At 40.7% G+C, this 15,899-nt stretch overlaps 1 protein-coding gene across 1 annotated transcript in view; it reads right to left on the bottom strand.

The window, feature by feature from the left end:
- SYNE2 (spectrin repeat containing nuclear envelope protein 2) overlaps window positions 1–15,899 on the bottom strand; it is a 289,020-nt gene that overhangs the window by 82,275 nt on the left and 190,846 nt on the right. The window contains 10 exon segments of the mRNA XM_032482160.1: window positions 668–809; window positions 954–1,075; window positions 1,626–1,754; window positions 2,771–2,953; window positions 6,346–6,576; window positions 11,061–11,177; window positions 13,646–13,756; window positions 14,975–15,034; window positions 15,036–15,050; window positions 15,660–15,857. Of these exon segments, the coding sequence (XP_032338051.1) occupies window positions 668–809; window positions 954–1,075; window positions 1,626–1,754; window positions 2,771–2,953; window positions 6,346–6,576; window positions 11,061–11,177; window positions 13,646–13,756; window positions 14,975–15,034; window positions 15,036–15,050; window positions 15,660–15,857 (1,308 nt within the window).

The raw sequence follows: 15,899 nt of genomic DNA, 5'->3' as shown, positions 1-15,899 counted from the left end.
AGTCTGAGTGCAAAGCTGAAGGCAGAAGCTTGATTGCTGGTAGCAACAGTGCTAATCTGTGCATGGACTCCCTGTTTAGAGAGAAATCCAGCAGTAGCTGGCACAGCATGAATAAAACCGTGTAACGGCATTGATAAGGTATGACAAAGTGTGCTGGGGAGGATACCTATAGACAGGTACCACTGGCACAGGGGCCGGTGGATTCCAAAGTCTTTGGATGAATGATACTCATATAGCACCGTGTCATTTTTAAAGTGTTTTTTTTTTAAACATATATTATCCATTCCTTTATTCACAGATACATAGTAACCGAGATTTTATGATGTTCCAGGTACTGTGTCAGGCGCTCAAATGTGAACCAAGAAGACCTGGTCTTTCTTCCCATGCCATCTAGTGCGAAATACAGACAAATAAACAGGCGCATGGCAGAGTAAGAGCTATTCTCAGGGAAGCCCAGGGTGCAAGGGAAGCACAAAGGGGAGAATTTAATGCAGATTGACAGGAAGGTGGAAAGGAGACAGCGAGGTAAGAAAACCCACGTGGCATCTTTGCTTTCTGAAAATAAATTGCTACATAATACAGAACATGCATGTGTGTTTAATGCATGCTTGTTGGACTTTTCAAAGATAAACACGCTTATCGACGCTGTGTGCACATACACACTGACCTGGGGCTGCACAAGCTGAGGGAGAGGGAGCTTTATTTTTGATGAGAGTTCATGATGTAAATATTGCCACTTGTCTCCACTTTGGCCCTGAGGTGACAAGACCGAGTCTGCAGAATCATTTTCAGGGCTAGATGCCTTACTACTTTTAAGGGAAAACAAAAAGTGAAAAGAATAATCAACAAAAACTTTATTAATTCAGACGTTTTCTAAGTGACATTAAAAGAAACACTCTTAATTCTCCCAACCATAAAACTACTGAACGTTCAATTCTTTAAAAATATTTTACCTCACGGATGATGTCTGAGTTGTCTCTTTATTGTGTTGGCAATACTGGGGCCACATTTTGTGAGCACTGGATTCTATGAATTTGATGAAATCTTTCTGTTCCATTGGGTTTAACTCCAGAACCTATAATTGAGTAAGATTCAAATGGTCCTATCAATCAAGGTTTTCGATTAGTACCCAAGGGTTTCTTCTGTTGAGATCATCTGATTCGGAACCACTTCCTAAATCATCATTTACTATTTCTTTTTCTTGCTTGATTGTTCTTGTTAACTTTTATTTTTCAAAAACCTATTAAAAATATTCACACAATGACCAAGTATCGTTTAATATATACGACTTACATGGAAAGCCACCAGAAGATACTAACACAGTTTACAACAATAAGGAAAGCAGTGCTGCAGTTATAAAGGTAAGCTCATCCTGCAGATGTCTGCTTGCTTGGATATAAGATGAGAGTTAGGGAAGTTCAAGTGTCCCCAGCTGTAGCAGATAAAAGCCCCACAGGTCCTGCAGTGAAGGCTCAAACTCAGAGCTACTGAACACCCAGGAACACCCACACATCACGCTTCCTCTTAAGAAAACACTCCAATGGCAGCTCAGTATTTAGTTCAATGGGAAATCCCATACAGAAAGCTTTATTCTTATTCTTGTAACTGTTCAGGGCTGAAATTACCTGTTGCTGCTGGAAATCTTTTTGTCTGCTGAATGGTGGCCTTTCGGTTACAACAGATTCAAATTCAGAAAGGTCATCTGCTTGGAGAACTTTCTGATGCTCTGAAGGTTTCTTTAGAATGGCAGAATGCTGCAAAACATTTTATGATGGCCATCTATTTAAAATGGTAGCCCACTTGATTTCGATTCAAATAATGAGACTCCATAATGGAGAAGCTTTATATGAAGTAGATGACTGGATTTTGTTAATTATGATAACTAAATACTATGATTTAACATACTTGTTTCATAACAACTTCAAAAGCCACTACATCTGATGAAGTGGTCATCTTATCATTTCCTCAATTTAATTCACCCAGTGAATTACTAAAAGAGAGGAAAATCTATTGCCTTTTTTTCCTTGAGAATAAAGTGGAAAAATACCAAAAACAGACACAATATTATGCTTATGAACTCAAATTTCCCCCATGTCTAAAACTTAAGTAGATTTTTTGAAAGAGAGAGAACATATTAGTTTAATAAAAGGAGATCCACACAGCTGGTGTACGTGGAGCCAGTCTTCTTTCTCTGACTGTAAGTCCTATAAGTGGAAACCACCATCTCATAAGTACAGATGCAAACCTTACATAGTAAAATCCCACTCATTAGATGCACATTTGCATATATATATACACACACAAACAGAATGCTTTTAAAAGTCACAAGAACACTTTTAACTGTAAGATACTTCAATCAATATATATAAATATTTGTAAATGAATAACAAAATCACCCTGGAAACGGGTTTTTGTATTTCTGATGTCAAATTTTAATCTTATCTATAAAGGCTTAATTTTCCAGTCAACTGGAGTAACACAATTCCTTTAAAATACATCCTTCTTGTATAAAGAAGGCTTGCTTACACCAGAACTCATTATCAGTAAGAACAACCAACCCAATTCAACCAACACCTTCCCTAACAACAACCTAGGTGGGAAAAACCGCACAGCAAAATGAAAACAGTGACAAAACCCAGCACAACCATCCCTTACAGTTTTAAGAGGCATAATTCTATAGTTGTTTCCTGACCTTCACCCAGAGTTCCCTCCTGATGGGTCTACTGTATGCGTATACGTACATACATGTCTACACACAGCCATATTTTACCTGGTCCTCACTGTATTTCTCCTGAAGCATCATCTGGACTTTTTCTAAATTGCACTTCACAGTTTTTAGTTTCAAGGAAAGTGCTTCAGCCTCCTGATGAGTGGCTCCAGTATCTCCCAGGCCCTGGTCTTTGCAATTTTCTAACAGAGAGGCAACCTTGTGTTCAATCTCTGTTAGCATAGCCTAGAAAATAAAATCATTCAATTGTACATAGTTCTGGTCTTAAACAAGTGTTACACCCCAACATAAGTTAGATTCACTCTCTCTACCTAAGTGTATATAAGAAGTCTCAGAAACACAGGTTGGAAGGGATCTTGAGGGGAAAAAAAAACTACCACATAATTCCTCTGCTTTTTAATAGGGGTACAACCAAACCAATCCCAAATTAAAGATATCACTCTCTAATCTAAAACAAGTGATTCTATATTCACTTTAGAAAACACAGCTGAATGTACCCAGTATAGCTTAGTGGTTAAGCACACAGACGCTGGAACTAGACCCCTGGGTTCAGACCCCAGCCCTCCCACTTAGCAGTGGGGAAAATTGAGGCACTTGACACGTTGCATGAATCTGTTGTCATAGATTCACACACATATGACCTCTAGTCATCTGCAAAATGGGGATAATAATAGAACTTACCTCCTGGGGTCACTTTGAGGAGCTACAGTTAAATCCACGTACTTTGACCAGGGCTTGATACACAGTCTATGTCAACTACCATTATTTTCCCCCCCACCTTCCTGGACTTTTTCCGTTTGAATCCAAGTGTTGAGCAGTAATTTTAAAAGATCTCCATAGAACTCTTTGAAAATTCTTTCCCTGGCTCTTTTCCTTGTTTTTCTCAGGACAAATAAGCTTCCAAAATATCAGAAGACCACAGAAGACATAATTTGTAACCTAAAACACTTAGTCATTGATACAACTGGCCAACTTACACCCAGGTCTAAAAATAAATCAGGAGGATGAAGTAAGTTTCCCAGCAAGTCACCGTCGTTGTAATCCTCCTCAACAGGTCAAGTTCTGTCCTCTCCCGGGGCTGTGGAGCCCCGAGGGTCGTGCCAACTGGCTGGGCACACAAATGTAGCCGCAGCAGTCAGACTCACATTCCAGCACTGTGATGGCTGTGCTAACATCCTGTGTGACTAAGAACAAGTCCAATGCTTTGACAAAAACTTCAGGAAAAACTCTATTCTTAAAACATTTTCAAATAATATCCTTCTAACTTCTCCATCCAAGCAAACTACTTGTATCCTCTATATACAGACTCTTCTAAGCTTAAACAATACGAGCTCATAGATTTTAGATTGGCTGTAAACAAGGCGTACTGTAATTCTGTGCTTTTTCTCCACTTAGCTGTTTTCTGTATACTTTTTCATGTGTCTCATATCTACGCTTTACAATTCCCATTTTAATAGCTGCAAGTTAACACTCCATGGTTCTCTTAACCTCCCTATTGTTAAGCCTTTAAACTGTTTCCAGTTTTTCACTTTTGTACTCAATGCTGCCTTAAATACTTTTCTCCTTCTTGGGTTATTTTCAGAGGTTAAATTTAAAGTAATGGGATAACTAGGTCAAAGCAGATGGACATTTTATCTGATGACAGCTGACTTCTGAAAACTTGGAATCAGACAGACATTAGTGGATCAATTTCTCCAGAGTTTTCCTGGATGACATAATTTTGTCAAGGTAATGTAGGAACAAAACAACAAATGTTTTGATTTGCATGTCTTTAATAATCAAGGCTGAGCATTTTTTCTCAAATATTAAATTACTGAATATAATTTTTTCTTGATGGATCTGTTTGCTCCTTTCAAATTTGAACATTTTTCCTCTGGGAATTTAGCATTTTTACAGACCACTGTAAGGCTTTTTACGTTTCAATATTAAACTATATGTGCCATGGTGTTTTATAAATGAGCCAAGGATGGCCCCTATGTATGGACCCCTATATTGTTTATTTCCTCACTATAGGCGGGACCATTAGCTCATATTTCACTGGTGCCAGACTCAAAACTAGATCCCCATATCTGCTAACCCTGGTTAAGACAAACGGTGTTGCTCTGAAGTCCTCAGCCTCTACTGTCCTTCAGAGTTCTCTGACATCCCCTAGATACACAAGCCTCTTGGGATTCCCTATCTCCTGGAAGTCCCCTCCTCTCTTCCCCTTCTGGGTGGTGGCCCACCCCTCTCCCTTGCCAAAGCCTCTGGAAGGTGCCCTGCCATGAGGGACTCCCAGTCCCTTCTGATTATGCCAAAACTCTGCCCAAATAAAGCTCATTACCCGCTACTGCCACCTTGTGGTCATATCTTTTCCTTGAGCAGCCCCCCAAATCCTTGAGCTCACTACAAGTGGCCGAGGATGGGATTCTGGTGATGATCAAGGAATTGGCCATGGGGTCTATCTAACTAGTCAGCAGGACAGTCAACTGGCAAATGGCTCCTGGACAGCCTTAAATGGCTGGGTTTCAACACTGGAACGCAGCAGTGTCAGGGTAGAACAGCATTGCTCTGTGTGGAATTACACTGTCTTTTCCAGACTCCCCTGCAACACCTCAGCCAGGCCACGTGGCAGTGCCAGTACTGGCGTGAACCCACCCCTTGGGGCTGACTTTTGGGGTGAGAGGTGCTGAGCTGTCCAGCGAAGGAAGTCAGCCTGCTTGCCTGGGTCCCACTAGGCAGGTGCTGGGTGTTGGAAGATTGTGGGTCTGAACAGAAAAAGGGGAGGAGTGCCAGCCTCAGGCCAAAGTGTCTTCCTCAACCCCAGAACGAGCTCTAGTGGGTGGAGCTCCCTGTGGCCCTGGCCAGTGATTTGGGGGTACTCGCAGAGGAAGTCCCTGTCCCTGGGGACCACTGCAAACAAGCCGATCAGGCAGAGACATCAGGCCAAGGCAAGTCTAAGGGGCCTTAGGAGTGGCGCCTTGGCTGTTGTGACACTGGATTATGCTGCTGCAAGGTCAGCAGTCTGGCCCCTTCCTGGAGGGATACAGAGATCCCAACCCGTGGGCTATGCCAGCAACTGTTACTCAGAGTGACTAAAGGCAAGGAAGTTGACATTCCTGTCCCTCCCAAGCAGAGTAGGGGCATTCCTAGTAAAATGACAGCACAGCCCTTTTATGCTGTATCTGCAATCTTGCAAATCAGGGTATTCAGTTTCATTTCTGATGAATGAAAATTCAAAGAACTTAATATCCTGAATAAAGTAGCAGTATTTATTGAGCACTTTATATATACTTTATACACCAGACACTGACTTATATACTTTATCTCATTTAAATCTTGATCAAGTCTCAGGAGAGAACCTACTGTATGAGGAAAATGAGGTGAGTTTACTCACTCCAGTTCAGTTAATGGGACAGAGCTGGACTGGAGTTCCAGATTCTGAGATCTTACCCATTACTATCTTCCCAAATACTCTGTTCACATAAATCACTTCAAAGAATTATCCTGAGAACAAGAATTTGAGGCCGCAGGGGTCAGAGTAACAGGGAGAATCACACTGTTGCTTTAAGAGAAATTCACCCCGTCTTGGAAGGTGATTGGTGAAGAGGCCGTGAACTCAGCTCCGGCCGCCTTACCTGGCACCCTACCAGTTGCTGTTCCACCACCTGCTGCATGTCTGCGTTTAATGTTTCCGGCTCGAATGCCACGTTGGCCTGGTGCAGCCACAGCTCCAGCTTGGCCACCTGGGTCTTGCAGACATGGAGGACTTCCGCCGGCCCGGGCCTAGGTTTCTCCACTGTGGCCTCAAAAGCTCCTTGCTTGTCAGAAAAGCCCACAGCTTCAGCCCTGACAGGAGGCGTGGCACCCTATGATAAATCCAAAGATAATCCAGCGGTGAAAAGCCAGGAGTTCTAAATGTTTAGATTCGGACTGGCAAAGATCTGTGAACTTACAGTATTTCCCCAGTTAAAAGAAACAAATATATATATGGGCAGAAGAGGTAAGAAAGAAAGAAGAGAAAAATGCACCTCCATGGGCATAGCAATGATCACGTGACCTGGCGCCCCAGGTTTCCAAGCAGCAGATCTGCAGGTACACAGGTACAGGGTTCCTGGGCGCAGAGGACGCAAACGGGCTTGTCGTTCATTAAACGGCCCCAGGAGACAGGTGAGTATGAGCGAGAGGGTGTGCGTGTGGGTGTGTGTCTGAAACAGTTCAGCGAACTGGCTGCTGTTTAAAGTTGCGTGACACATGATTAAGCAATGCTTACATTGCTGTGCGCTCTGTTCAAACAGGAAAAAAAAAAGATCTTTACACATTGGCTGGAATATAAGGAAATATGCCTCATACTTTTAACTTAACATCTCAAGTAGTTAGATTATAAGATATTTTGGCTTTCTTTCCCCTGATATACATGCTGTTACTTATCTCAACTTCTCCCTACTAAAAATAGCTTTGAGTTACAAGCTTCAGGGGAGTAGTTTGGAAATTTTTCTCCTATTCTTCAGAGAGAATCTCTAAAAATACTTTTCACCTTCTAGATATTCAAATATTATTGAGTTAAGGACTAGATGCTTATAGTACATAGTAAAAAGAAAATATGATGTGTGCCATGTGTACTTTTTTTTTTAACTTAAGTATAGTCAGTTTCAATGTGTCAGTTTCTGGTGTACAGCACAATCTCCCAGTCATGCATATACATACATATATTCGTTTTCATGTTCTTTTTCACTAAAGGCCATTACAAGATATTGAACACAGTTCCTTGTGCTATACAGAAGAAATTTTTAAAATCTATTTTTATATATAGTGGCTAAAATTTGAAAATCTCGAACTCCCAAATTTATCCCTTTCCACCCTCTTTGCCCCCATAACCATAAGATTGTTTACTACGTCTGCAATCTGTTTTGTAGATGAGTTCTTAGAAAACCCTAAAAACTCTGCACAAAAACTACTAGAGCTGATAAAAGAATTTGGCAAGTTAGCAGGATACCAGATTAACATACAGAAATCAGTTGCATTTCTTCACATTAACAATGACATAGCAGGAAAAGAAAGTAAACAATTCCTTTTAAAATGGCATCCAAAACAAAATTTAGGAATAAACCGAACCAAGGAGGTGAAAGACTTATACATGGAGAACTACAAAACACTGATTAAGGAAACTAAAGATGACTTAAAGAAATGGAAAGATATTCCATGCTCTTGGATTGGAAGAATCAATATTGTTAAAATGGCCATACTGCCCAAGGCAATCTACAGATTTAATGCAATCCCTATCAAATTACCCAGGACACTTTTCATTTTTTCTTTTTTTTTGGGGGGGGGGTAATTAGAGTTATTTATTTATTTAATTAATGGAGGTACTAGGGATTGAACCCAGGACCTCGTGCATGCTTGGTCCTGAGCTATAACTTGAGCTATAACTTTCCCCCAGGACAATTTTCACAGAACTAGAACAAATAATCCTAAAATTAATATGGAATCACAAAAGACCCAGAATTGCCAAAATAATATTGAAAAAAAGAACAAAGCTCGAGGAATAACCCTCAGACTTCAGACAATACTAAAGAGCTACAGTAATCAAAACAGCATGGTATTGGCATAAAAACAAACATATGGATCAATGGAACAGAATAAAGAGCCCAGAAATAAATCCACAGACCTATAGTCAATTAATTTTTGACAAAGGAGGCAAGAATATACAGTGATGTATACTTCTTATATTGAAACAACTGGGCTTGCTTATCCGTCCAGTAGAAAAATTTCTCCCAGATACCAAGTGAAGACTATTCAAGTAAATATACAATAGATATTTTCAATTTGCAGGCAAAAGATGAATTGATGCAGAGATATTTTTGCTTCCCACATCCTTTTCCAGAATGGTGAGAGTATTTTCAACCCTTCTAGAGGCATTTCTTTAGGAGTAAGGATTTGTGTTTTGCTCTACAAAATCACTGATCTCAATATATATTTTACTCACTCTATGATGAAATACAGTGTTTTCCATATAAGACTTCGCTATCTACATGTTAGCATCTAATAAGGCACAATTTTGGCCAAGTGAGAAATGGGAGTTGCTCACAAATATATACCTTAACTCAACTCAAAGTCACATTTCCTAATGTTTGTGAAAGTTGGTTTAAACATAGAACTTTCCATACAACAGAAGCCGACAAAATTGGCAAGTGGTAACAAAAACATGCAGGGTATGAAAATACCAGCCATTTTCACACACACTGATGAGGACTGGGAAAGCTCTTTTGGCAGAAGGGTCTCTGAGTTGCACTCATTCCGTACTTGTTCCCCTGACCCTCTATTAACTTCACATATGTTTGCTCTTTTCTGCCAAAACGCTGTTTCTCCCCACCTTCATCAGTATCTTCTTCAAGAAATCACCTTCCTAAGGGTCTTCCTTTGCCTTGTGTTCTCTGTTCATACACAGTTAGGTCTCTACTTAGATTTCACCTGTTTCAATTTTCTTTTTTAATCCTGATCTTTAGAAAGGGAACAGATATGTGATTTTACTGCCAGGCACCAATTTCTGATCATCTGAGTAACTGTTTTCTACTTTTCAGATACTGCTATATCTTAGTGGCAAAGATTCGGGGATCCTTTTTGGTCACCTGAGATAACAATCTGTTAATACTGATTCATTCATTAGCTAATTAATCTGCAAAAACCTTATTTATTCCGCCTTTCTTATTTATTCAAAAACATTCTTTGAGCATCTGTATCTCCAACACACATTTAAAAAATGACAATACTGAGTTTCTTTCTCATTAACTCACTCAATTAATGAGGAAATAAGGAAGCTGGATAACTAATCTCATTTTTATTTGTTAGTTATTCAAGCCTGAAAAGAATCCAAAGGTGACTGAAGAAAAAAAGATTATTTGCAACCGTAGAACTTCAATAGCTGAAGGTGGCCTGGGGAACGTGCCAGGAATCAGTTCACTCACTTCTTCTTATAGTAAGAGAAACCCAAATGCATTTAACATTTAATCAGTTCACACACCTCCCATCCCACTGCTTCTGAGCTCAGGCCCAGACATAAATTAGTTCCCCAAGGTCACACAGCTCTGTGACCTTGTAATTCTGAGTCCATAGTTTTTTCCACAGTAGCACCCCTGCTCAATATCTTCTCCAAATGATAACCCCAAATTCTAAAAGCAGAAATTATTTAAATGAAAGTTTTATGATTGTACATTTTGGAGGGCTAAAAAAGTGTGACCACTAGTATTTCCCGTTAAAGACAAGCATGTCATCTGTAAAGCATTAATGTAAATTGATAATGCCCAACCTTTTATCAGGCCCTAGAGCTGGGCCACTGTGCTAAGACCATCTCATACTTCACACAAGTCCATTGTTCCTGTGTACAGAGGAAGAAACTGAGGCTGGAAGAGGATATTCAAACTGCCTATGGCCACAAAGTAAAACCAGGATTCAACCTCTGATTTCATTATGCCTTAGCGTTTACAAGTCCACATTCTTGACATAATTTTGTCAACCTTCTGGCATCCAAGTTAGCCTCATAGTTAGCGAATGTCAATACTGCTTGATTTCTGCATAACACATCGCTGATCTAAGTTACAAGATCCAGTTAAAATGCAAATGAATTTTCTGGCTGCGGCTGTATTTCATGCCAAGATACCAACCCTTTAAACAATCTACCACCAATGCTACAAACATCTGCACATCCTGCTCCTCCTTTTGATAAAATGCAAAACTGCCTGGCTAAAGTATCCTATCTAATTGCACTGGTACAAATACTAAATATGCCGCTGGGATGGTATGGTGGCGGCTTACTGTGTGATGCCAAAACTACCTTGGTTTCACACCTTTAAATACTAAATATCCAAATTAGGAAGGCACATTGGAATAGTCTGGCTTTGTCTCCTTACTCCTCTACTTACCAGTTGTACTTTTCCTCCCTGAGTTTTGATTTCCTCATTTGTAAACGTATGGCAGGCATTAACCTACCTTATTTAATCTGAGGATTAGACAGCAAATACAAATGCCTTTTATATAATGGGCAGTTAATCAGTAATAGCTCTCCACTTTCATCACGCCCGTAAGTTATATCCACGGAAGAAGGAAGTAGGTGTTATTGAAAAGGCTGGTTCACCCTGACAAGTGGTGAGCGAGTAAAAAAATCTTGAATTGCTCTGTGCCGTGCTGACTCTCGATGTAAATATCTGATGGCAAATCTCCCAGTTTCCCAGCCTGGCAGCACATATGAAGATGTCGAAGTTCACAAAGAATTCTTGGTTTGCAACAGAAAATATTGCAAAACACAGAGAGCTGGTCATCTCGGGGGCTAGTCTGGGTATCACCGACAGGGACTTACCTCTTCTGTTGGGTTGGGGCTCAGGGAAAATTCGGGACCCTGCTCAGTGTTTGGTGAGTCTGGTGCAAGAATCTGTGCCATGGAACTATCACATATGCTTATTTTTCCAGCTGCCTCCTGTAAAAAAAAAGAACCAGGGGTCCAGAAAAGTTCCTGCCCTGCTGCCACACAAGTTAGTCTTCCTGCATCTGCTCATTTTATAAATCATCTGCTTGCAAAAATGTCCAGAGAAGTCAGGTGTATTTAGGAAAAAGTTTGTTCATTAGGGAAAAAAAATCCACTTACTCACATTTGTCTTCATTTGTAGACTGAAAGGCTCTAAGGCTCTGTAGTTAATGAGGAACATACAAGGAATCTAGAGAATTATGTATTTAAATGGATTATTATGAGAATTAAAATTAAATAAGATTATATGATAAAGGTCATATTCCCGATAAATGGGAGGAAAGATGAATTTTTAAAATTTGGGAACAACTATGCAGGCATTTCATGAAAAATATAACTAAATCCTTGTCTCACTACTAACAGTGAATTCTAATTATATCTAATATTTAGATGCAAAAGTTGTAACATAAAAATTCTTGAAAAAAATATGAGTGAATCTACTAATCTAGGAGTGGGGAGGGACTTTTAAAGCATGACAATAAAGGAAAAAATGTTAGTATTAACAATGTAAATAAAATAACACACACCACAAAAGACACCACAATCTAAGTTAAAAAAGAAATAGACTGGGATGACATCTTGCAAAGTGTTAATATCCTTAATATATTAAGTATTCTTATAAGTCAGTAACCCCTCTGTAGAAAAAGTCAAATGGCATGAACAAGTAATTCATTAAAGAAGAATACAAAAGCCAATAAACACCTAAAGAGATATTCTACATTCTTATGTATGTAAGACAATTTAAGCCACTGGCTAGGTTTGGCTGAGATTGAAAATATCCAGTATCAGCTTGGAATCAGGAAAGAGGCACTTTTATGCATTCCTGGTAGGAATGCCAGGAATCCCTCTTGAGGACAGTTTGAGGGCAGTTTTTAAATGGATGTATACTTTTTTTGGAGGGGCAGGTAATTAGGTTTATTTATTTATTTGTTTATTTGTTTTTAATGGAGGTGCTGGGGATTGAACCGAGGACCTTCTGCTTGCTAAGAACACACTTTACCACTGAGCTATATCCTCCCCCCGGATGTACACTTTGATCCAGCACTCTCACATATTAGCTTAATCAAGGTTGAACAATGGGAAAATGAAATGTACACAAATAATTAACACAGTACAGTAGGAAAAGTTTGGATGTCACAACGGACCAATCTTGGTTGCGCTATTTACAAGCTGCGAGATCTTGGACAAGTTAACCTGGACTCTCAGAGCCTCACTTACTTCATCTTCAAAGTGGGAATATAACCCACCTCACTCATTCCTATGATTATTAAACAAGAAAACATATACAAAGCACCTCATAGTTCCTAACAAAACGTTACTTTTTATTGTCCTGAAAATAGTAACTGCTACTAGAAAGGTATAAACCAAGAACCAAAGGTGAAGCTTACATAAACTGGACAGGTAGGTTGGGATCATGAAGTCTGGAATGCCAGGCTAAGAAGATAGCATTTTATTCAGTGGATAATCAGAATCCAGGAAAGACTGGAGCTTAGCATGAATTGTTTCAGGAAAAGCAATCAGTTAATACTGTATAGAGATATAAATGACTGGAGGTTATGAACACACTTAGAAGGCTACTCCCAAAGTCTAGGGAAGATGTTAACAAATTGCCTGGAACAGGATGATGACAAAAACAATGGGAGGAGAAGAAGGATCTGATGATTGACATCACTTGGCCACTGATTGGACATGAAAGGTAAGACAAATGAGGTACCTAAGATGACTCTGAAGTTTGTCTTAGACTGAGAATTAGTGATGCCATTAACAGACACGGAGAGATTAGAAGGAAGAGCAAGCTTTGAAGGAAAATTGGGTTTGAGATGAAGAGAATACATCCAAAAGGAAAAATATATATATCTGGAGGGTAGAAATGCGGAACAGATTAACGGGAAAGACAAGACTCGAGATTTGATTTGGAATCCCTGGCAAAGAGGTTACTGCCAAACCTATGAGAGGACCAGGGAGAAATCACCATAAGAGAACGTAGAGAAGAAAGAAGAGGAGGAAACTCTGGGGGAATGCCTACTGTCACAGAAACAGGGCAAGAGAAGGAGACAGAAGAGGGGCTGCAGGTAGATGAGACAAGAAAGTGTAGAATTGGGAAAGCCAAAGGAACATTGCATTTCAAGAAGGAAGAGGTGTTTAGTGCTGGAGAGATCAAGAAAGGTTAGGACTAATAAAAGGGCACTAAATTGACACCCAGAAGTCAAGGGCAGTTTAAGTATAGTCATGGGCAAAATCCTGGTTACAAAGGGGGCCAAGAAAGAGGAGCGCCAAGTAAAGATATGTAGCTATAAATCAAAGAGGAAGCACCATGTAATTATCCTGGAAGCAGGATCAAGAAAGTCAGTGCATTAATGTAGCATACTGGGCCCAGGACAGGACATCAAAACGTAGAAGATAAAGATGCCCAGCATTACCTGAACAATGGTTCCAGAGGACGAGGATGCTCTATCTTCCTCCATGTCCTTGTCATGTTTCCAGAGTAAAGATGGAGACCCAGAAGACGGTTCTGCTTTCTTATCTCCACTCTAATACAGCAATCAACTGATTAGCAAAGGGAAGTGATTTCCTACCATCCTTCTCACCTCCTATGTAAGACTCAGTTTACCAGGTGGCAGAATGGTAGCCCTTAATCCCACCCCTCCCCCTGTCTGTCATCGATTTCTCTGGCTAACTACATCATAGGAGTCCAAAAGTGGTTGCTATTCCTATAGCCCCCCAAATAGTCTTAAAAGTTGGGGGTCAGCTCATGTCACACGAAGGGGAGCTTTCAAACAGTGCTTTAGGAATATGATCTGCTTTGGTAAATGTCACCTTAAAGGCTATGAACATGTATTTTTTGATTGTAGTCAAAGACAACAACCCATGTGATAAACATATCAGCTCAGAGGCAAAAACGGGTCTCAGACTTGTACCGAAATGCAGCCCTTTTTTTTTTGGCCCCGGTACCTCCTCCATTCTCACAATTCTCTCCACCGTGAAGGGGCATAATCAGATTACACAGCTGTCTGGTGGTCAGAGTCTAGAGTACACCTCACTCCTCCTTGTCCTACAGCTCAGTCCCGCGGTGTCCTAGTGGTGACTAAAGGACAACAGGCTGTTCTTTGTGACGCAGGGCTACAGAGCAGTCCACAGAACGAGCCAAGAGAACGCCTGGTGGTTACGTGTGAGACGTAAAAACTGGAAACCGCTGCTGTCTCCTTCCTTGTGGCACACGACCCGTTGTAACTTTAGTTTTTAAAGTGTGAAGTGGAAATTGATATCAGAAAAGACAGCTGGTAATAAAGGTCTCATTCAGCCAGCTCTGAGGGAGAAGTAAGGACAAGGAGTAGGGGTAGCTGCTAACACAATTCTTTGTGTCCTTGGCAATGCTGTCTTAGACTAAAAAAGTACTTGAAGCATGGAAAAAGAAAGTTTATAAAGCACACCTGGAGTGCCAAGCAAACGACAGACTTTCAAAACTCCCGAGAAAGTACTCAGAACTCAGGATACGACAAAGAACTTCATCTCCTGCCTTACATCAACAAGTGTGTCTGAATTACATTTAGCCCACTCTGGCCTGAAGTAGGTTTTGACGCACTTAAACCACCTTAATAACGTAAGACAACTACTTCAATCACCCTTATAAAATACCCATATTAAATTTTTTAAAATCCTCATGTTTCCATTCATTTGAAGATCTTCTCATTGACCTTTTTGGAGATTTCGGTTCTAACGAACTTGAACAAGAAAATCATGTTCCTTACTTCACTCTTCAGGGAGCTCTCTTCTGCTTCTTCCTCCACTGCCGGCAGGAAGGACATGGAAGCCTTTTCTGTTCAGCTGAAAGGCACAGCACAAAGACATGCAGCCAGGTGGCTGATCACCGCTGCCAGGATCCCGGCCTGGCCACGTTATTACGTAGCTCATTCTTTTTACATTCTTGACCCAAAATGTCCTCCCACACAAGTAGCCTCTGGGTCCAGCAACTTTCAGCTCATCCAGCCGAATATCACGACTCGGTCAAACCTGAGATCCCTTTCACATGTGCTGCTCTCTGTGCCCCCTCATCAAACAATTCAAGAATGTGATTCCTTGATGTGGATTCAGAGCGGGCTTAGGGAGGTCGGGGCCCACTTCTGAGTTTGCAGTGGGCTGACTGTTTAGTAGGAAGAGACTTCAAAGGGCGGCTGCCACCCACCTACCCATGGGATTTCACAAGCAGCTTTTTAAGTAACTTGGGCAGAAGAATTCTGGGTTGAGTCCAGAACAGACATGCCCTGAGGATTAATATTCACTAGTGAATAATTTCAGCTGAAGTACTTCCACTTTTAAAAATTCCTTTACCTTATGCCATAGACATAGAGGCCACAGGTTTTGCAGGTGAAAAATACTACCAATTAAAAGCCCATGTGGAATGTGGGACCAGCATGAACCTGAAGCCACACCCACCTTCCACTCAGGAGCCTCCCTCTCAGCTGCGCCGTCCTCCTCCGGTGCTCCGGCTGCCAGCATCTCTGTTTCTGATTCCTGCTGTTCTTGCTGTAAGTGCTGGTGAAGGTTCAGTATGGCTGCCTTCAAGTCTACCAACAGGTCTTCTTTTTTCTGGTTCAAGCTCAGAATCTGCTTTTCCATATCTTCGATTTCTCCCTGTGCAGAAAAAGTGTGCGTTGCTTTGGGATGTCCATGACC

The sequence above is a fragment of the Camelus ferus genome, chromosome 6 (genome assembly GCF_009834535.1).
Source record: "Camelus ferus isolate YT-003-E chromosome 6, BCGSAC_Cfer_1.0, whole genome shotgun sequence".
In the NCBI taxonomy this organism is placed as follows: Eukaryota; Metazoa; Chordata; class Mammalia; order Artiodactyla; family Camelidae; genus Camelus; species Camelus ferus.
The sequence above is the reverse complement of the archived record's forward strand: the minus strand, read 5'-3'. Positions and strand labels throughout refer to the sequence as shown.